A 20,914-nucleotide genomic window follows, 5' to 3' on the forward strand; every position below is an offset into this window, starting at 1 on the left:
CAAATATTCATGATCTTATCATACACATGATATCAAAGGCTGTGGTTGCAGATATGAGCCTGGATTACTCACAGTGGCATTTGGCAGTTCTGTGCAAGTTCATAAAATGTTGTTTACTGGATTGCAACTGGCTTCAGAACCAAGAATGAGAGGCAGCTATTTGTTCCACCTGAGCAGAGGCAGAAAGCTTGGCAGTATACGGCCTGTGTAAATAGCTGAATTGTCTTTTGTTCAGTCAGTGATTCTTCATTTTTGACAGGCAATTTGGCCCAAAGAGCCGAACTGACACAGGGATTTCATCGACAAAGGGTAATAACATTTCTGATATCTCAAAACCATACCCAGAGCCACATATTCTACCTTATCAGTCAGATAAAATATCAATAGTCAGTCAGTCTCCCATATCCAATCCAACTGAATATACTGTAATTGTTCACTTCGGATAAATCATTCAAAATGTGCAGAAACTACAGTTGAGCATCAGCTATCTTAGCAGCCTCAGTGTGAACCTCCCTGACCTCTTTTCTATATCTTTGAGACAATTCCTTCGCTCTCCTCACTTCCTTCATGTTCTCCTCCAGGTTCTTGGCCAGTCTTCCTTGTTCTTGGTAAGTGTCTGCTGCTCCATTCAACTGCTTGGCCATCTGATCCTGGCTTCGGAGCAACCACCCAATCAGCTCCTGCATCGAGGTCCCCTTTGACATGGTGGCCTTGGCATTTTCAGACGTGCCTTTCACTGCATCCTGAGCAAACTGCAGATGTGGAGGCAATGGTTTCCCATTACCTTTGCCCACTGATGAGACAGGAAGTACACTGAGGGAGAAGTCATAGCCCTTCATCATGAGAGATACTGTGTATGTGGCCTCTGAAATTTAGAAATGGTTGAAAACAAAAGCGACAGAAAGGGAAAATTGAGGAATACTGTAGACTCACACAGCTTGAATTGAAAGGTACAGTCAGTTTTTTTTGTTTTTTTTAACTTACTTTGTTTTTCTCTGATCTTGCCCACACACTCGGCAAAACTCAAGGTTTCTTTCTGGGTGCAGTCGCAGCTCTGCCTCAGGTTTCTGATGTGTTGGGCCATGGCCTCATAGCGTTCTTGCTGCTCATTGAAGGTCTCAGCCATGTCGGAGAAGCGCAGATCCAACTCTGGCACATTTACCCGCCTCATCACCAGCTTTCCATTCCTCCTCACATCCTCTGCATCTGGGAAAAAAAAAAAAGAGTATCAAGTGACAAGCATTAAAAACACCTCCAGTTTTAAGTCATCAGTGATGATGGTGAAGCATGGACAAGCAGAGGTGATGTACCACTGTGTGTGGGACGTGTCTGTCTGGCTGACGTTGTTCCAGTAACTTCACAGGGTGCTGGGTGCAGGAGAGGCTGCCTCTGGACAAACAAAAAATGAAAGAAAAGTCAGTTTTACTTTGTGTATCTTTGGTCTTCATTCCAGCATGAAAAGACAAAGCATCATGTATTTGAAGATACATAATGGTCTAGTGGCTGGGAAGGGCTGCACAATAGATTGCACATGTAATACGACCATGGTGTCAATATTCATGATGTAAATTTAGCAAATGACTTGAATGAATTGAATTAAATCTTGTTTCCCTGCACTCTGCATTAATGCTCTGCATGTCAACACATCAGATTGAGACTGAACCCGAAACTTTGTTGATTATATTTCACTTCATCATTTCAGTTTTACATCAGACCAGAAGATTGAGCACCAAAATCATGGAGGAATAGTTTAAACAACATAGGTAAAACGAAGACTGGGAAAAAAAAGATGAACACAAATAAAACCAACCCAGCACAGACAGTTATGTTAAAGATGGGTCCAGGAAGAGAAAATGCACTGTTTAAAATACATGCTAATTCTAAAGTGCAAAATATATTTAAAGGCGTACCATTATGGCAATATTCAACCACAATCTGCATATTCTATGATTATCATGCAGACTGGTGCTTCGACGTCTTTAGAGAACTTATGTTTCAGTTTAGAATTGGGGGCTTTACATTTCCAATACAGTGTAAAAAAAAAACAAAAAAACGTGCAGATTCCGTGAATTGGTTCCTTGGATGGACCAACTCCACGTTTTCCATTGAGGACTCTGTTCTTGATGCAATAATGAAGGGTTCACTTCTCCAAACCTGAACAATAACATGTCTATACCGCCGCTCTGAAATCAAATAGGTCCATGGCCTCAAATGATTTCGTACCAGCAAAGTCGTGACAGCCGTTTCGCTCGTGAACTTTACGACAATATCTGCTCCTCATAACATTTCCTACAATATAAGAAAGACAAACGCTCACCTCGTTGCTGTGATCATCTTGCGCCAAACAGCAACAGCAGAGAAAACGGAACATTTTCCGCAGCCTTGTTGTCTTTCAATCAGTTTTCAGGTCACTTCTTCTCGACAATTGTCCTCACAAACCAAACACATTCCGCACTACGTCAGAGTCATGCGGCTCCCGACGAAAATTTCCTGGTTTTCATTTTTAACTTTACAGCAGAGATAAGAAACGCGTTAGACAGGTGCGCTTACAGGTGAACCACAGGGCTGTTTGCGTCAGTCCCACGCTGACTTAAGAAGTTAGGATGTTCTGAATCATGCAGCTGTCTGCAATTAATACAGTATAGAATATATTTTATGGGTGAAACGATTGGCTCAGTGGAAACGCACATACATTTTACACATGTCTGGGTGATTTGTCATATCTGACTGTAGAGGGCGGGTATACTGTATATGATAACATAATTAAAGTGTGTGTGTGTGTGTGTGTGTGTGTGTGTGCGTGTGTGTGTGTGTGTGTGTGTGTGAGAGAGAGAGAGAGAGAGAGAGAAATGTTTCAACATTAGATATAAGGAACACATTTCAATCAAATTCTTTCTTTCTTTCTTTCTTTCTTTCTTTCTTTCTTTCTTTCTTTCTTTCTTTCTTTCTTTCTTTCCGCTTTGGCGTGTAATATTCGACGAGTCCTCCCGACCACTTGGGGGCAGTCATGTGCCAAAGTGTTACCAAGCCAAACGCGAATTGCGGCGCAAGAACAACACAAGCGAGCCTGGGACTTCTTCTTGGTACACAGCGAATACGTCTTTATTGTTATCCGAAACCCTCTCAGAAAGCAGCGTTTCATTCATTGGCTTCACGTAGAATCTGCATTCAGACTGGCTGCCTTGACAACCGGAAGAATCCCAACAAGCAGCAGCAGAGTCGACAGAGTCGACCACCGAGAGCCCTCTCAGCTGGACACAGGTAAGGTGGCCGTGCTGCTGCTCTCGAGAGTCTCCTGTTCTATGGAAGGCGAGGAGATCAAACTACGAACCATGACGGGGATGGCCTCTCCGGAGAAGGCGTCCACCTCCAAGAAGAAGGGCGAGCGAAAGTGTCCGAGCAAAGAAGAGTACAGGCAGCTGTCCAGCATCATGGGAGTGATGAACAACATGAGGAAACAGGTAAAGGAAAGACCGCACGTGACCTTATCTGCAACCCTGCGTTTACCTGCTGCCACACATCGTGGCGATCCGTCTAATTTGTTTGCATGTGCATGCATTTCTCCAAATCATGGATTATAAAACCCTGGAATACAATGTTGAGGTTCCAGAGGTGATGGCTGATGGTCTATCTATCTTATCTATCTATCTATCTATCTATCTATCTATATATCTATCTATCTATCTATCTATCTATTTTTCCAGGGTACACTGTGTGATGTGACCCTGGTGGTCCAGGGGAAACACTTTCCAGCCCACAGAGTAGTTCTTGCCGCCGCCAGCCACTTCTTCAGCCTCATGTTCACCAGTAAGTGAAGCACAATAACTTCCGACATGATGCTGAGTACACCAAAGGCTCCCGGAGGGCTCGCCTGCTCCAGGAATAATCTGATTTCTCCCTGTGCCCCAACCTTTTGAGGAGGTAGTAGATTCAAAGTTCAAAACACGAGTAAGTCAAATGAGCAAAGTGAACCACAACTTTGGCACTTAAGATGTTACATACATTACATATTACATGTCTATGCTGTGATTGGGTTGAATTCAAAGTTGCAAAGGACTTTTAGCACATTACCAGAATCACTTGACATTTCCTTTAAAACCACTGTTTGATCAAATCAATCTTGACACTTTACAAATAGGAATACGTCACAATATGACACCTGATTCAGGTGTCAGTGGGCCATCACAAAAGAGTAGTAACATATATATTAAGAAATAAGTGCCTGCATTCTCAAACATTGAAAGATTTTAGCACGTCTTATACCAATAAGAATGATCCTTGTTAAAAATATCATGAAAATTAAGTTTTCTTCAACACGAAAGATGTTGCACTCTTAACAGCACCATGTATATTTGAGTTACAGATTCAAACAGATGACCGGCCAAATCACATAATCTGCCAATGTATACATGTTACTCATTCCTTAAAAGATGAAGTACGATTATGTGGTTATACAAAGTAATTAATGCTGCTGTCAACTAAAATGCTGCAGGGACAAAAACGTGATGCTTCCACCTGTATGTTTCTTCACTTCCAGCCAGAATGATGGAGTCGATGTCCCATGAGGTGGAGCTCAGGAGTGCTGAGCCTGAGATCATTGAGCTGTTGATTGAGTTTATTTACACAGCGCGGTAAGATTTAAGGCACGAGCCTATATGTGTGTTTGTTGATGCGAGTAACCACTTTTTATGGAAAAAATAAAACCGCGTGCTCGGGTTATTATCATGTCAAATTAATTGCATATTTTCGTGTGTGTTCCAGCATCTCGGTGAACAGCAGTAATGTGCAGTCATTATTGGATGCAGCCAACCAGTATCAGATAGAGCGTGTGAAGAAGATGTGCGTCGAGTTTCTGAAAGGACAGATTGATTCCACAAACTGCCTCGGTAACAGTGTAACTGAAAATACGGGACTGTCCATAATCTAATTTGTTGCTTTAATAGGTTCTTCTGCTTTTTTTTTTTGCCCTCCTGCAGGCATTTCGGCTCTCTCCGACTGTATGGACTGCCCTGAGCTGAAGGCAGCGGCGGATCACTTCTGCCAGCTTCATTTCACAGAAGTCTACAAGTTGGACGAATTCCTGCAGCTGGACGTCAAACAGCTCACGTATCTACTGCACCAGGACAAACTCACAGTCCGTGCTGAGGCGCAGGTACGCGCCGTCTTCCCTGCATGCTTCATTTCCTCAGTCCGGTTATTACTACATTTTGGTTTTTCAAAAGTTACAGTGTCACAACGTCCCACCAAAGTGTATGTGAAGTCTAAAATGTTGAGCTTGTCCTGCGTGCAAATTGTAATTTCAAGTCTCGTCCTTGAATTTAGATTTACGATGCTGCAGTACGCTGGCTGAAGTACGACGTGTGCAACAGAAAGCAGTACATGGTGGAGGTGCTGGGGTGTGTTCGCTTTCCTCTGGTCTCCAAAACCTTCCTCTCCAAGACTGTGCAGGCTGAGCCGCTCATTCAAGACAACCCACAGTGCCTGAAGATGGTCATCAGTAAGATTACATCCTGCACTGTTCAACCAGAATGGTTCTGGATGTGGCTGAATTAGCAGTTGAAACAAACTCGAGATATTCGATATGGCAAGTCGACATAAGCGACAACCGCAGAGGCTGAACTGACCAGATCATCTGTCTCAGGTGGGATGCGTTACCACCTCCTGTCCCTGGAGGACCGCGAGGACCTGGGAGAGAGCAGCAGGCCTCGGCGCAAGAAGCACGACTACCGCATCGCTCTTTTCGGGGGCTCTCAGCCTCAGTCCTGCCGCTATTTCAACCCCAAGGTATCAGGCTGCACGTCCCTTCACCGACGAGGTGCAATGACATGAAGAAAAACATTAGACTATTGCATCGGCCCAAATTAAAGCTTGTTTCAACTTCCGTGGCTGTTTATCATTGCAGTGTTGAACCCTTGTTGGGTTAGAAGCAGCTGCAGTAGCATCACTCGTACTGTCAGTATGCCTCCTCACACAGGAATCCAGTTGGACAGACATCCGCTGCCCCTTTGAAAAGCGCCGGGACGCCACAGCTGTCTTCTGGGACAACGTGGTCTACATCTTGGGCGGCTCGCAGCTCTTCCCCATCAAGCGTATGGACTGTTACAACGTTCTGAAGGACAGCTGGTACTCCAAGCTCGGCCCACCCACACCCCGTGACAGCCTGGCTGCCTGCGCCGCCCAGGGAAAGATCTACACATCCGGGGGATCAGAAGTTGGTGAGCATCATAGAATTAGGTGATTTGGTACTTGTGGAGTTGACTGCTGACAATCAGGTGCTAATTCCAAATATTAAACGCTGTAGAAAGGTATAATAATACTTGATAAGGGTTAGTTAATATTATATAATAATTCATCAATTTGTGTCCACAGGGAGTTCGGCCCTCAACCTCTTCGAGTGCTACGACACGAGGACCGAGTCGTGGCAGATCAAAGCAAGCATGCTGATGGCGCGCTGCAGCCACGGCTGCGTCGAGGCCAACGGACTCATTTATGTTTGTGGAGGGACGGTGGGGAACAATGTCTCCGGCAGAATCCTCAACAACTGCGAGGTCTACGACCCAAACACCCAACAGTGAGACACACACACACACACACACACACACACACACACACACACACACACACACACACACACACACACACACACACACACACACACACACACACACACACACACACACACACACGACTCTGTGTGTACGCCTGCAATCTTAGAGCTTTATTTTGCTTTTGGCTTATATACAGTACATGTTGATGTGGCACATCATCAGATTTATTGTTTGACAGTCGTAAAAAATGTACTTGCATCAGAGTGTTTATACCATATTTTGGCTGGAAATTTTAAATGGTTGGGATGATTGAAGAAAACCAAGCAGACCACTTTCTTTTTTTCCAGATGGAGGGAGTTATGTGGGATGAGAGAAGCCAGGAAGAACCACGGACTCGTGGTTGTCAACGACAGGATCTACGCCGTTGGAGGGCAGGGGCCAATGGGTAATATCGCCGACAATGAAGGACCGAGTAGTGTTCATAATGAAAGGTAAGAGTACAATATTGTATTTGTGTGCTTGTGTTTGCAGGTGGACTCGATTCAGTGGAATACTACGACATTGCCAGTAATGAGTGGCGTCCGGCATCGCCGATGCCGTGGCGAGGGATAACGGTGAAGTGTGCCGCGGTTGGGGAGGTCATCTACCTGCTGGCCGGGTTCCAAGGCGTGGGGCGGCTCGGGCACACCCTGGAGTACCACATAGACACTGACCGGTTAGTGTATTCGCCACAGGCGGCTAAAGTAAAATATTCCATTCGTTCTTTTAAAGCGAGACATTTCAGCTTCAGTGATTTGGATCGATTCACTGTCCCATCCAATGCTGCCAATATTTCTACTTGCAAATGTCTGAGTTCCTCATATTCTGATAAACCATGTTATTACAACCACCCCCCACCCCCCCGCTTGTTTTCTTCCTTGCTCAGGTGGGTGTCTTGCACTAAGGTGCGGGCCTTTGCCGTCACCAGCTGCCTGATCTGCGTGGTTGACACATGCGGAGTCAATGAAGAGGAAGACATGGATCTCATAGACTCCCAGCCGCACACTGCGCCCGCTGCCCCGTCGGCCGCGTCGACCTCAACGTCTCCGTAGTCCAGAAAGCAGCTTGAGTATACAAACAGTGCATCGTCAACCCGCAAGAGGTCAGAGGGACGGGTTTTCCCGCTTCCATCAACAAAAGCAAAAAAGAAAAAAAAAGTTCTCATCTTGTGTTTGGGCCATAGGTTTGTATTTCTCCGTCGTTCGTTCTTTTTGTCACCTAAAAGATTTTCTTTCTTTATCCAAAACCAGCTCTAGGTGCGGCTTGACCACCTCTCGTAATCTCGCCTCCACCCTTAATCGAAGAGCTCACACCCCCGACAGTGTAGATTGATAATAAAAAGTGGTGACTCGGGCTGTTTTACTTAGCCGACATCACAATAAAACATCACCTCAAATGTTGCGTTTAGTATTTTTCTTCTTTGGCCATCAGTTGAAGATTATGATGACGCATAACTGAGTTTTTATTCACCGAGAGATGAATGAATAAACAATCCCTTTATTCTCCCTCGTCGTCTTGTGACAGATCCCCATCTGTCAGGCGGGGTTCAGGCGGCGGCCTGAGTGCACTACTTTAAACTGAGCACCTCGGTCTCTAACAATGCAAAGTTAATCGATGAGTGACGGGCCTGGGTTATAGTGATGTTTAGAAATGTTTGGCCGATGTGGAAATGTGTGTGTATTGAGGGAAAACGGGTTCATGCACAATGTTGCAATTTTTTTTTTATGTAACCTTCTCTAGTATTCCTTGTAACTGTGAACGTGCCATTGGAAATTATCCATTTTATGCTTAAAAGGACCAAAATCATGGTGACAAGAGAAAATTGTGAAGCAGGATATCCAGTTTGGTTATGTAAAGATTGTTTTTTTATTGTATATAGAATTAAGAACCTTCATTCTTTTCTTTTTTTTTTACATTTCTTGTATAAAACATTTTTCATTTCAGTTTTGTAGCTGGTAAACTTCATACTTGTGTGAGTACTGCATTTTATAGGTATATGACTGTTGGCTGTGTGTTTATTGAATAAAGGTCATTTAGTAGTGCTCTGTGTTGTGTTTTTAAATCATCAAAAAATGGATTAGCATTAGCAAGTAGAAAATACAGTGAATACTGATATGCGAAAAGCAAGTTTGATTTTTACTTTAAAAAATATATCAAGAACACATTTAAAGGTCCCATATTATACAAAAATTAACTACGTAATGGTTTTCTAGCAGTAATACATGTCCCCATAGCTTGTGTATGAGGCCCCAAAGTGAAGAAAGTCTTGTCATCTCCCTCATTTGCTCCACCTTTAAGAGAATGTGACAAAATCAGAGATTTTCCTTTCATGATGTCACACAGGGAGACTTTTAGACTGGATGGAATTCAAGACCAAGGCTGGATTAGGGAAAATACCCTTTGAATACAATGTTGTTGGACCTCAATCAACTCTGTGAAATTGCTACAAATCTGTATAATATGGGACTTTTGAAGTTGTTAAGGCATCAGCAATACAATAGCAAATACATAAATATCAAATTGATCATTATATTACCACAACACAATCTTCTGGTCCACAGAAGATATTGTTAAGCATTTTAAAATGTAAACATGCAAATCAAGTTGATGTGATAATAATTGAAATGATATAGCCATGTGTGTAAATGCTGGATTAAAACATGGTAATCCGCTTCAGAAAAACTGATAAGATGTTTTCTTACATTTCTCTGGATATCACATGATTTGAAATAGTTACCAAAATTTGAGTATAAAAACAATTGGATTTTAAATACTGCAGGAGTCTTGAAAGAAATGTTTTGACATTAAGACGAGTTAAAGACTTGCATCAATCCCTTCATATGTTTTTCAGACACTGACCTGCCCTTCATTTGGCCCCATTGGAACACTGTTACACCGGTCTCTTTGTTTTTCCTGCATATTAATCATCACCAAGCTCTTACTCGGACATGAGGAGTGCAAATCTATTGCTCATCTCATCAACACCTGTACTGCATCCCTGAGCTCCTCTCCCTCTTCCACCTCTCCCTCTTCCTCTCCTCCCCCGGCCTCTACTTCTCTTCCCCCTGCCTGATGAGGAAGAGGATGGGTTGGCTTTGAAGCTGCGGTTGTTCACAGAACTCAGCAGAGATGAGTAGAGGTGCCCGGAAAAGGATCCCCCAGCCAGCAGGGACTCTGCAGTTCGACCCCCGTTGAGATACCTGAGGAGGCCGTGAGCCAAGGTACCGCTGAACAGACTGGGAAACACAGAAGGCAGAACTTTCTGACACCCAGATTGTTTCATCCCCCGGAAGGCATCTTTGAAAACCACAGTCATAGAGACATCGCTTATCAGAAATCTTTAGAATTTGTTTTTTGTTTTTTTGAGGTTCCATCACAGAAACGAGGAGTAAATGTACACCAAATAGTCCTTATCAATCAAAATTAATATTTTTTTTAATATATACTTTGATCAACAAATCAGGAGGAGCCTTATTACTCTTGTGCGTCAGCTCATCTTACCATGACAGATGGGGTTCAGGCAGCGGCAGCAACAGCAGCTGATTGAAGCACAGTGAGCTCCAGAGGCAGGACTGCCATTGGCTAAAACTGTGAAGCGCAGCGAGCTCCAGGCCTCGTCTCTCCCCTGCTCTCACACGTTGTCGGTCCATCCCCGCCTGCACCTTGCGCTCTGCAGCCCAGTTCACTGGTTGAGCTGCTGCGATGGACGAACAGATGGTTCGAGGTTAATTCTTGGTTCCCTTATCGCGTTACGTTTAAGTCTTTTCAACCAAATTGCGGAGGAACTGACTGGTGTGTTGGCCGTGGGGCGGCCCAGCCTGGCTGCTCCGGTACAACTCTCCATACACCATGCAGAGCAGCAAAGCCTGCAGCTGGAGCTGGGAAGGTGTCGGTGTCGCCTTTTGCATCCAGAACGTCGTCACTGCAACCGACAGCTGCATGTGTAGAGGAACGGGAGCCAGAGCAGACTCTGAAACTCCCAACACCTCCAAAAGAACACCGAGCCGCACGGCCGCAGGAGCCTGGATACAAATCAACGGAGATGGGGATTTCTTCAAACGCAAACACTGTGAATATTAGGTGAATCTTTTTGTTGTTGTTGTTTGTTTTTCAAGTTTACCTTAGCGATCCCTTCCAGATGTATATGGTTTCTGAGTGGCTGGACCTCCACGCGGCTTATCTTCAAGTTGAGGCACATACGGTCGTACTCTTCCACAAAAATTGGATCAATAAAGCTAAAAGACTTGGCTGTGGCTGGAGCTGCTGCTTGCTCAATGTGGGCCGCATCGGTCGCACCTCGCTGTGTGGGTAAACTGTGGCTCAGACCCCTCCCTTTTTTCCCACGCTCTCTCGTTCCCTGTGAGGTGTTCTCTTGTAACCTGGTATCCTGCATTTGAGACCCACAGTGTGGCCCAGTCGCCTGCTGAGCAGCTCCACCTCCTCTGTGCGTTAAGCCGTCGTTGGGTTTCCGCAGTAATATCCCGTACAAAGCCTGGCGTATTGCTTCAGAGCTACAGTGGCTGCTGGCTAACCTACTGTTCTCGACCTGTGCGACTAGGAAGACTCTGTGCGTCACGAAAGCATCGAGAACCCACGGAGCGAGGAGTCCTCGCGCTGCGGCTACTGACAAGCACTCTGGCAACCGCGAGGCCTGCCCTCCCAGAGCTGCATTCCTAGCTTCAGAGAACCAGCGAGCCAGAGAGCTTTTGGTGTCGATGCGATATTCTTGCATAGCTTCCGTCAGCCTGCAACTGACTACGTGCTTTTGTCCTTTCTTGCCTCCCCCCATGATCTCCGCCACATTATCCAAGGCCTCTGTTACATTACGAAAAGAGAACAGCCAGAGGAGGAGGCCATTGATACGAGAACCAGATGCTCCACCTCCACCCATGAAACCATTCTCATTCAACATAGCAAAGACTTTATTGGCGTCTTTATGAGCGCCGTAATCATTTCCGATTAAGACGGCACTTAAGGCTAGCATCTCACAGTTAATGCTACCAAACCCCAGACAGAGACCAGAGGCAGTGTAGCAGCGAGCTGAGATGAAGCAGTTGGGGGCTTTCCCATTGAGGTTAGTCCAGTTGAAAAATTGGAACGGCAGATAACCACCTGGGATGAAAAAACTAAAGTTATCACATGCGAAACAACATCATTCTTACTGTAAATCCTCAGAAAACTGTATCCATCTATGTTTATGTGCAAATATTCTGTCACTACCCACACCTGGAAGGTCAAATATGTAAAAATCACTGTCGCTGGTCAGCACCGGGCACTTCCACTGGTGCGCCAAGCATGCGATCTCCCAGTCTGCTTCAGCTGAACACTGCACCAGGGGGACGCCTCTCTGGGAGACGACTTGAATCAGGACACGTCGTGCCAGGATGGGAAGAACGTTTCCACTGCGGCCATGAGACAGACTGTCTGCATCCTTTATCTTGGACTGCAGACGCTGCCGCAAAGTGGCAAACTTCTTAAAACTCGGATCCATCCCTGAAAACCACGAGAAAAGATGGAATGTCTGCATTGGGCATTAAAGGTGATAACAGACTCAGTCTTACCCTGTGTCGGGATTTTGATGCATGAAAGGAGTATTAATACTGACCAAATATCCACCGTCTGACAAACACTGACTTGAGATATTTATTATTTCTTCTCCGCAAGCAACAGTGAAACGTCAAAGTGGCTGCAAAATTCCAATCTGCTTCATTCTTTATTTTCTGCCATGAAATTTGGTATTGACAGTACTAGAAAAAAAATAGTTTGTGTGTGTGCATGTGTGTGTGGCCTAATCAAAACAGCCAGCTGTGTTCCTGCCTCTATCTCCTGGCCTTGTCCTGCCCTACTTTCTCACAACATTTTATGGATTTCAGCGAATATAGCTCACCATGTTCACTTCCCCTTATTCCTCACTTATTCTAACCCGCCATGAATGCAATGTCTGATCTCTCTTCCCTGCAATGCTTCTTGGCAATATATCTTACATCATTAGAAAGTTGATTAATTGCTTTTAAATGGCAGCATATTTCTCAGGAAGACGTTTTTCAGGGGTGCAACTCACGCACTCTCTCCAAATGAAATAAACAAATTTAAATAAAATAGCCTTATCTATACAAAATAAATACGGCACAATAAATACAGAGAAGTGTAAGGACTGACGAGGCATTATCTTTACCTCCATCCAGTACCACATAAGGCTGGATTTGACAGGCTTCCAGCGCAGAGAAGAACTGGTGGACCAGACCAGAGAAGTGATCGTAGTCCCCCCCACGCTGCTGATCCAGCCCGTGGTTAAAGTAGATGCGGTAATACAGGCTGGAGCCGTCGATCACGAGGCGACTGTCCCGGAACTTGACATTTTTGAGGAGGTCTCTATGGCCTTCCACATAGGTGGTCAGACCGTGGACACCCATGAGCTCTCAAGGCGCTGGGAAGACATGCAGTGAGAATATGAATGCAAATAATGTCACTCCACAGCGCTGATGCATGGACATTCACAGTTTGCGGTTTGTGCAGACGCCCGGCGACAGAATCAACAGTAAACTAACATTTAAACCGACACTGGAGAAATGACTACATAGCAAATTACGTGATTTAACCTTACGCTAAACACGGACACGCCTTCAAATGTATATCCAAGACAGCAATTTTGAAGCAAAGCTTTGTAATACGAACGTATACCAACCAATGCTACTTCCCCTCCAAACGTCTGTTTATGTTTTGCGCAATAACTTCCTTTGCAGTATTACACTTCAAAATTAAAATAATGAACAACAATAAATGTCTGTATTCCGTTGTACACTCATAATATTATACTATGTTTAACTCAATTAATTATTTATCAAAACACCGTCCTAGATATAAGTATAAAAGTTGTAAAAAAATAAAAGACAGTCATATGTTAAAAACTAAATACTTATATTTTGAATTTTGACCAGCGTGCCAAATATCGCGAGAGAACGCGAGGACATGGACGCGAGCGAACGCGCGAGCCAGTTGTGTTCTCTGGTGTTCTGGGTTAACTGGTTTCCCTGTTAACTGGTCACCGACTTCCTGTCGCGTCCGCGGTTGCTCGTAATAGCAGGCAGGACACTTCGAAACATTATTGTCAATACTGTTAAACGACATTAACCCGGGTAGCTACGGATTTCTGTTGAGTTTTTGTTTACATTTGCAGTTATTTGCGGCAACAACGGCAGGTCCTAAAGGAAGTTGGTCACCAGTTGACATGGAAACCAGTTAATCGCGAAACACTGGATTCAAACTTCACCATGGCCGCACTATCCGGAGGAACAAACCTCGGGCTTCCCGGGACAAGTCAAGGCACTCTCGCAGCTTTCGCACAACGGAAAAAAGACAGCAGCCCGTCCGCAAGGTTCTGGGAGAGCCCAGACACCATCGCTCAGCTGGAGGTGGTCCGACAGTGGATCGGGAAGCACTACAAAAAGGTAGCTAGCCTCGCAGCTAGCCGCCCACTGCTAACGAGCCCAGCGTAAACAAACATCTCACTGCCTGACATCATTTTCACAGATGATCAACACTGATCGCAGCTTTCAAATGAAACACAAAATGACGCTAGTGTGACTGACTTCTATTCTTCTGATTGGTGGCATTTAAACGCAGCAGCTGCCTAGAAAACAGTGCCGATATGCAGCACACGACAACAAGCCATTAGAAATACAATTGTACTGTATGTCACGTTTTTAAAATATTTGCATGTTTCTATCAGCATGTCCTGCTGGATTCCCCATCCTGTCAAGCTCTGGCTGCAGTCACCTTGCAGCTCCTGCAGTTCCAAGAGGATGCATTTGGGCGACAAGCTGCCAGTCCTGCACTCACCAAACTGCCAGTGAGTTTCCAACCGGGCATCACATTATACTCCAGAAGACAAAATGTTTTCAAGATACTGCAAGTCTCTGTCATCCTTGACAAAGGCTGCTTCATCTATGTTGAGTTGATAAAGTTATTGGAATTCCAATGATGTTGCATGCTGAACGTAGACTTGGTTGAGTTGACATGACCAAGGTTGTGTGCTGACCTCCAGTCCGACAGTATTTAGAGTTAAAACTCACTGGAGTCTGGAAACCAGTGGTCTTTATAGTCGGTGTCATGTACAAGAAGATCCAGCATGGATCATTCAACGATGGTAAAGAAATATAAAAACAAAGTTGATTTAAATTTCCCTCTACAGGCACAGTGCTTCCTGGATTGGGGGCCAGGCGGTGGCCTCAGTCACATTCTCGGCACCGCGTACAAATTCAAAGTTGAGCAAGGCTGGTGCGTACCAACTTTCTGATGCTTTTTTCATTCCCCAACTTGTGCTGAATTTGTTTGACCTCTCTGAATGGTATCCTGACATATTAACGTCCCCTCTCTACTGGAACGCAGGCGACGATTCGACTTGCAGAACCCATCAAGAACCGAGAGGAATGTGGAGATGTTTGTTACAATTAAGAAAGCACTTATTCAGGTAACAAAGGAAGAAATACAAATGTATACGACACAAGCTCTCTATATAGATTCAACAACCCGACTGCTTTGTTTCAACAGAACAACTGTATGTCACTCCCTGTGGTATACCTGGACCCGACCCTGGATCAGGAGCTGAGCAGCAGACTGAGCGGTGTCGTCACTAAGCACCAGGTAAAGTGCTTCGTTGAAGACCAGCGGACAAAATTCAACATTAGGAAATTGGCTCCAGGGTTCACGGGGGTGTTATGACTTGAATTCACTGCTAACCATAGGTTGTTTTTTTGTTTTTTTAACATAGGGCACGCTCACTGAGGACAGAACTCTCGCCAGTCACCACATCCATGCTGCCTCTTCTACCGAGGAGGGTCAGTTTAAATCTTGTCTTTATGTGCTTTTGTCAAAGTTAAAAATGTATATTAAATTCACCTATACTTGTGCATTTTTCTTTGTGCATACCTTTAGATGAGTGGATGCGTCCCGTCGTGAAGAAAGACAAGCACGTCTTGGTGCACTGGGGCATGCACCCTGACAGGTAACACACAAGCAAAGGCGCAGAGACGTTCACAGGTGGATAAAACAAGAATTCACTGGCCGTGGCTTCTCTATTTTTAACCAGTTATGACAGCTGGATTTCCTCCACTGATGTTGAAGCAGAGGTTGAAGAGCCCCCACATCCAGAAAGGCCGTGGCGGGTTAGTATCATAACACACATAAGAAACTGCCTTTTTTTTTTTTTTAATGTTCATTTATGTGACACTTTATGTCACCAGTTTAAGTTTTGCTCTGGGTTTTGCATGCGTCTCAGGTCCAGGCTGGTTGGGTTCTCGACACGGATGTTTTCAATGAGTGGATGAATGAGGAAGACTATTGTGTGGACGAGAGGAATGTACCCGTCATCCTCCGTCAGCGTATCCGACTCCAGGATGATCAGGTATGGTTGAAGCTGTAGGCGCTTGTTCACAGCAGCTTTTACATAGTTCATCTTTCAGTCTAAACCAAAAGAGATCAAATCATTTTTTTTTCTTCTTCAACTATTTCTTACAGGATTCGAAGGCCACCCCGTCAAAAAAGAGAAGACGCTCCCCTTCACCCCCTTCCTCTGAAGGCAGGAAGAAAGGAAAGAAGGGGTAAGATCAAGAGCTTTGTGCTCTTCTGGCTCCACGGTGCAAAGTTTCAGGCTGAATTGGTTTGTTTTGCTGGCAGGAGGAGGCGCGGACAGCAAGAGGAGGAGCTAGAAGAGGACCTGACCAGAGACATGGAGGATCCCACGCCGGTGCCCAACATGGAGGAGGTCGTTCTCCCCAAGAATGGTAGGAGGCGGGATCCTTTTTGTAAATTACCTTTTTTTTTCCCCCCTGATACTTTCTAATTATTAAAGCTTTGTCTGCAGTTAACCTGAAAAAAGACAGTGAGAATACGCCTGTGAAAGGAGGAATCATGGCTGACCTCGGTAAGAGGAGCCTTTAAATCTACCGTCATGTTTTGCTTGTTTGTGTTTCTACTCTTTGATTATCTTCATGTTTTGTTATCGTTCTCTTTCAGATGATCAAGACGATGATTTTCCAGGAAGGGTAATTATGATATGATTATTTCTCGATGTCTTTTTTTTTTTTTTTTCATTGCAGGTCATTTTTGTTGTCTGATTTATATTTTCCACGTAGTGCAGAACTCTTTTTAAAGTGACTTTGCTCACGTGTCTGCAGGAAGATGAGGACGGAAGGACTGAAATCCCACGTCTCTCAGAGGGAGAGGATAACATCACAGAACAAACGCATCACATCATAATACCAAGCTACACCTCTTGGTTTAATTACAACAGGTGAGTAAACGTATTCCCAACAAATTTCACCCGGTTGTAACTTCGCAAGATTTTCAGCCTAATTAAAGAAACCTCCTGTTCTTCTCGTCCAGCATTCACGCAATAGAGAAGCGCGCACTGCCCGAGTTTTTCAACGGAAAGAACAAATCCAAATCTCCTGAAATGTGAGTACTGCTGACAATCAGACGATCCCACGGAGACGTTTCCCATCATAACGAAGGTCGACTTGCACCGATGTTCCGTGTACTCTGCAGCTTCCTGGCGTATCGAAACTTCATGATCGACACATATCGGCTCAACCCCCAGGAGTACCTGAGCTCCACGTCCTGCAGACGCAACCTCACCGGGGATGTCTGTGCCGTCATGAGGTATAACGTGATTATATGAGTGTTTTTTCGTTTGTTGTTGTTGCTGTTTTTGTGTATTCACGGAGTGACTTAAAATAGAGGCAAATCAACTCAAGGTGAAAATATTTTTGTGTCCCAGGGTTCATGCGTTTCTGGAGCAGTGGGGTTTGATCAACTACCAAGTGGATGCGGAGAGCCGACCCCTCCCCATGGGACCTCCACCCACCCCGCATTTCAACGTCCTGGCCGACACCCCGTCTGGGCTGGCCCCCTTGCAACACAAACCCCTACAGGTTTGCCAGCTGCCGTTGGCACACAGACGGACACCGACGTCATGAAACTCCGTTGAAATGGCCTCTGACCACTGGCTCTGGTTGCAGGTCTCGGCGTCGCAGCACATGTTGTATTTCCCAGAAAAGAGCCGAGAGAAGCCTTCCGACTGCCAAAACTTTGGCCTGCGCTCCGACATCTACGCCAGGAAACACCCCAAGGTCTCACTCACAAACCCTGCAAAATACAGACGCTAACATAGAGGAGATCGTTGCTCAGCTCAGAATTCACTCAGCCATGGCATCATGGCTGATTCACTGAATTGACAGACACGATTCTCTGACACACATACAAAAACTGTGTTTTCTTGATATCTGGTTAGTACTCTCCTACCGCAACGGCAATATTTCTAGTTTAAAGTTGGATCAATACCCGACAAAATTGCTATGAATCTTTGCATTAATTATTGTGCTTTTTGTTGTCATAACAATGGTTTCAGACTAAAGGAGCGAGTGCAGGAAGGGAATGGACAGAGCAGGAAACACTGCTGCTATTGGAAGTAAGGCTGTGCTTTTTTTTGTTTTCCTACACATTCGTACTGCTTTCACGAGCGTTTTAATACGCCGACACCGTATTTCCCCTCTGATGGTTGAACCTGGTTCTATTTTTGCAAGTGTCCATGTCCTCCTTCTGTCCCCCAGGCGCTGGAGGTTTACAGAGACGACTGGAACAAAGTGTCGGAGCACGTGGGCTCCAGAACGCAGGACGAATGTATACTTCACTTTCTTCGTTTGCCAATAGAAGACCCTTACCTGGAGGACTCGTCGGCCTCTCTGGGCCCGCTGGCGTACCAACCCGTGCCTTTCAGCCAGTCGGAAAACCCCGTGATGAGCACCGTGGCCTTCCTGGCGTCTGTGGTGGATCCACGCGTAGCATCAGCCGCAGCGAAAGCGGCGCTGGGTGAGAGGATTTCTAATTACTCCCATTTACAAGTAGCTACTCCAGGCAAATATGTTATTTTGTTGTGTGTGTGTGTGACTCTTCATCGTCGTCTTCAGAGGAGTTTTCTCAAGTGCAAGAGGAATCGATGGATAAAACCTGTGAAAAGTCCAATTTAACAGAAAAAACAGGCAAGCGAGACAGGTCACGGTCACACAGTTATGTTTTTGTCTCATGCGGTCATTAATTGTGTCGCTTTTGGATCACAGAGTTGATGGATGCAGAAAAACTGGAGGCAGACTCCGGTCCTCATCAGGTAACACCAGAAATAAGCTTAAAAGAGAGTTTAACATTTTCCCCTGCTTTGTGATTCACGTTGCTTAACTTCACTTTGTGAATGTGTCTCAGGTCCCAGTGAGGGCCGACGGAATCAACCTGGAATCCAGCGGGACGAATGTGGAAGCGGAACCAGTGAAAATGGAAAACGTAGAAAATATGCTTCCGGAGGAGAGAGACGGTACGTAAATATATATATATATATATATATATATATGTATATATATCCAGCATGTGTCTACAACTTGGCTGTGTTAACAAGACTTTGTATTTTGCGTGTGTGTACCAGGAAGAGGCGACGATGACGAGAGCCTCGGGCGGCGTGAGGGCGACGGAGATGAGGGGAGGAGAGTGATGGAGCTGGATCTGGTGGAGACGAGCGTCACCACCGCAGCTGCAGCTGCTCTGACCTCAGCAGCCACCAAGGCCAAGGTGAAAGCACAAACCACTGATTAAACCTCAGCTGGTGTAATGCCAGCCAGACATGTCCGTTTGATGTAGTAGAGTTTTTATTTCTTGTTTTACTCACCTGCCTTCGCCTTCCTCTTATTGTGCTTTGCCAGTCGGAAGCTCAAACTCTTTATGTTCCTGAATTTGCAGCACTTGGCGGCAGTCGAGGAGAGGAAGATCAAGTCCCTGGTGGCTCTGCTGGTGGAGACCCAGATGAAGAAGTTGGAGATCAAGCTCAGACACTTTGAGGAGCTGGAGACCATCATGGATCGAGAGAAAGAGGCCGTGAGTGAGAATTCAATACAGCTGCTCAAACCGAGGTCATTCAGTCCAGAGCAAAGTTGGAGAAATGTGTATATTTGTGTGAAATGTGCAAATAATTTGAAATGATTATAGGAATTCCTCTTTTCTGCACTTCCAACTACAATTAGCTGCAAGGATGTTTTGGTCTATTTAAACCTCATTGGTTCTTACATTGTTCAGAAATCAGTCAAACCTCAGTCTTTATGCAGCGGAAGTTAGTTTGAAAATACCTTTTCAAACTGTGTTTATACCCGTTTATCCTGACAGAAATAGCAACGTCACATCAAGGTAATTTTATTCAAATCATATCAGCTTAAAGTCTCTCGCTTGAAAATCAGTGTTACTGAGGTTTGAGGACATGTGTCTTGTACTGTTGATATTTAGAAGCAACAATGACGCGTGTCTTATGTCGTGCAGTTGGAGCAACAGCGGCAACAACTCCTGACCGAGAGGCAAACCTTCCACTCGGAGCAGCTGAAGCAGGCAGAGACCAAAATCCGCCAGCAGAGGGAGCAGCAGGGCCAGGCGGGTTACACAGTGCAGCAGTCAGGTGTGACACACACACTCAGAGCTCATTTAACATCTTGTCTTTACATTAAAGTCCTTCCTTCCCCTTCAGGTCAGCCGGCGCCCAATCGGTTGATTCCTACCGGAGTAAATACGCAGCCGATCGCCTCTCGGCACCCTGGAGCTCCCAACGGCATGTGTGAGTGTGTCGTCTTCAGTTTCCTTAAGGGTTATTAAAACATTGCTCTTTGAATCTCTGTATGTTTACTGATATAAACTGTCTCTGTTTATCGTCTCAGACCCGTCCTCACAGCCTGATGGGATTGCTCCTGCTCAAACTGGCCCTCCATCCTCCAGTCACAACTAAAAAAGAATTTAAAAACAAAAACAAAAAGATCATCTGTCCCTTCAGTGTTGACTTGTTTGACAAAGGTTGCCAAGTACATCAACACAGGTGAAGTGTACCGAGTTCATACCCCAGCCTGTGTTTTGTTTGTGTCTTGTTTGTGCTCTGAAGTCAGAGTTGAAGAACGTTCAGTTTCATCTTGACTCAATAAAATTGCTTTTTTGTAAGAAACACATTGCCTTGTGGCTTCCTCCACTGCAATAGCTCAGATGCCTTAATTTTCAAGGTGCGGTGTTCTTGCATTTTATGTCAATGACAAATGACAAAAAAAAGTTGACGCACTCATGTGAAGACAGTTTGACAACAAACCTCATGAATTGAGATGAAGAGGCAGTGAGAGAAAATTCACTGTTGCCATTCAGTAGCGTTCACAGCTGTTGCCTCGTCAGGGGCAAAGTTCAGGTGGGAGTTTAGTTAGTTTATCAATGTTTCCCTTGACAGGAATAAAATTGATCGGGATCCCACAAAAGCAGTGAAC

At 45.0% G+C, this 20,914-nt stretch overlaps 3 protein-coding genes across 4 annotated transcripts; 2 read left to right on the forward strand and 1 right to left on the reverse strand.

The window, feature by feature from the left end:
- Nucleotides 1-3,332: 3,332 nt before the first annotated feature.
- Nucleotides 3,333-7,650, forward strand: klhl7 (kelch-like family member 7; the record flags this gene model as incomplete). The annotated part of the gene is made up of 12 exons (XM_080516398.1): nucleotides 3,333-3,461; nucleotides 3,705-3,807; nucleotides 4,538-4,631; nucleotides 4,762-4,886; nucleotides 4,977-5,152; nucleotides 5,323-5,497; nucleotides 5,642-5,784; nucleotides 5,975-6,215; nucleotides 6,370-6,571; nucleotides 6,896-6,993; nucleotides 7,080-7,263; nucleotides 7,474-7,650. The coding sequence occupies 12 exons, from the start codon at nucleotides 3,333-3,335 to the stop codon at nucleotides 7,637-7,639; spliced, it is 1,836 nt and encodes a 611-aa protein (XP_080372524.1). The 3' UTR covers nucleotides 7,640-7,650.
- Nucleotides 7,651-7,655: 5 nt separating this feature from the next.
- LOC308145065 (single-strand DNA endonuclease ASTE1-like) lies at nucleotides 7,656-13,299 on the reverse strand (the record flags this gene model as incomplete). 2 transcript variants are annotated; one of them, XM_080516396.1, is made up of 7 exons in its annotated part: nucleotides 13,273-13,299; nucleotides 12,763-13,014; nucleotides 11,814-12,080; nucleotides 10,708-11,699; nucleotides 10,378-10,609; nucleotides 10,089-10,284; nucleotides 7,656-9,823 (listed from the first exon to the last, which is right to left on the reverse strand). In XM_080516396.1, the coding sequence occupies exons 2-7, from the start codon at nucleotides 12,998-13,000 to the stop codon at nucleotides 9,526-9,528; spliced, it is 2,223 nt and encodes a 740-aa protein (XP_080372522.1). In that variant the 5' UTR covers nucleotides 13,001-13,014; nucleotides 13,273-13,299. The 2 variants fall into 2 exon arrangements, with proteins under 2 accessions (XP_080372522.1, XP_080372523.1); XM_080516397.1 differs by having other exon boundaries at nucleotides 9,526-9,823; nucleotides 10,089-10,281.
- Nucleotides 13,300-13,790: 491 nt separating this feature from the next.
- LOC308145024 (SWI/SNF complex subunit SMARCC1-like) lies at nucleotides 13,791-20,601 on the forward strand. The gene is made up of 27 exons (XM_080516345.1): nucleotides 13,791-14,035; nucleotides 14,317-14,436; nucleotides 14,779-14,864; nucleotides 14,976-15,057; nucleotides 15,138-15,230; nucleotides 15,358-15,424; nucleotides 15,522-15,591; nucleotides 15,676-15,751; nucleotides 15,865-15,990; nucleotides 16,104-16,186; nucleotides 16,263-16,369; nucleotides 16,450-16,509; nucleotides 16,602-16,630; nucleotides 16,763-16,878; nucleotides 16,971-17,042; nucleotides 17,133-17,246; nucleotides 17,365-17,518; nucleotides 17,606-17,716; nucleotides 17,995-18,054; nucleotides 18,197-18,455; nucleotides 18,554-18,625; nucleotides 18,704-18,750; nucleotides 18,843-18,951; nucleotides 19,060-19,202; nucleotides 19,371-19,505; nucleotides 19,941-20,229; nucleotides 20,330-20,601. Exons 1-27 carry the CDS (start codon nucleotides 13,859-13,861, stop codon nucleotides 20,395-20,397), a joined length of 2,925 nt encoding a protein of 974 aa, XP_080372471.1. The 5' UTR covers nucleotides 13,791-13,858; the 3' UTR covers nucleotides 20,398-20,601.
- Nucleotides 20,602-20,914: the final 313 nt, after the last annotated feature.

Source organism: Blennius ocellaris (assembly GCF_963422515.1).
Source record: "Blennius ocellaris genome assembly, chromosome: 20".
In the NCBI taxonomy this organism is placed as follows: domain Eukaryota; kingdom Metazoa; phylum Chordata; class Actinopteri; order Blenniiformes; family Blenniidae; genus Blennius; species Blennius ocellaris.

Excerpts from the sequence above, each read along its gene's own strand:
- LOC308145024 (XM_080516345.1), top strand. The coding sequence starts at position 13,859 with ATGGCCGCACTATCCGGAGGAACAAACCTCGGGCTTCCCGGGACAAGT. Across the intron at positions 17,247-17,364 it reads GATGTCTGTGCCGTCATGAG|GGTTCATGCGTTTCTGGAGC; the intron begins GTATAACGTGAT and ends TTTGTGTCCCAG. Across the intron at positions 17,519-17,605 it reads TGCAACACAAACCCCTACAG|GTCTCGGCGTCGCAGCACAT; the intron begins GTTTGCCAGCTG and ends CTCTGGTTGCAG.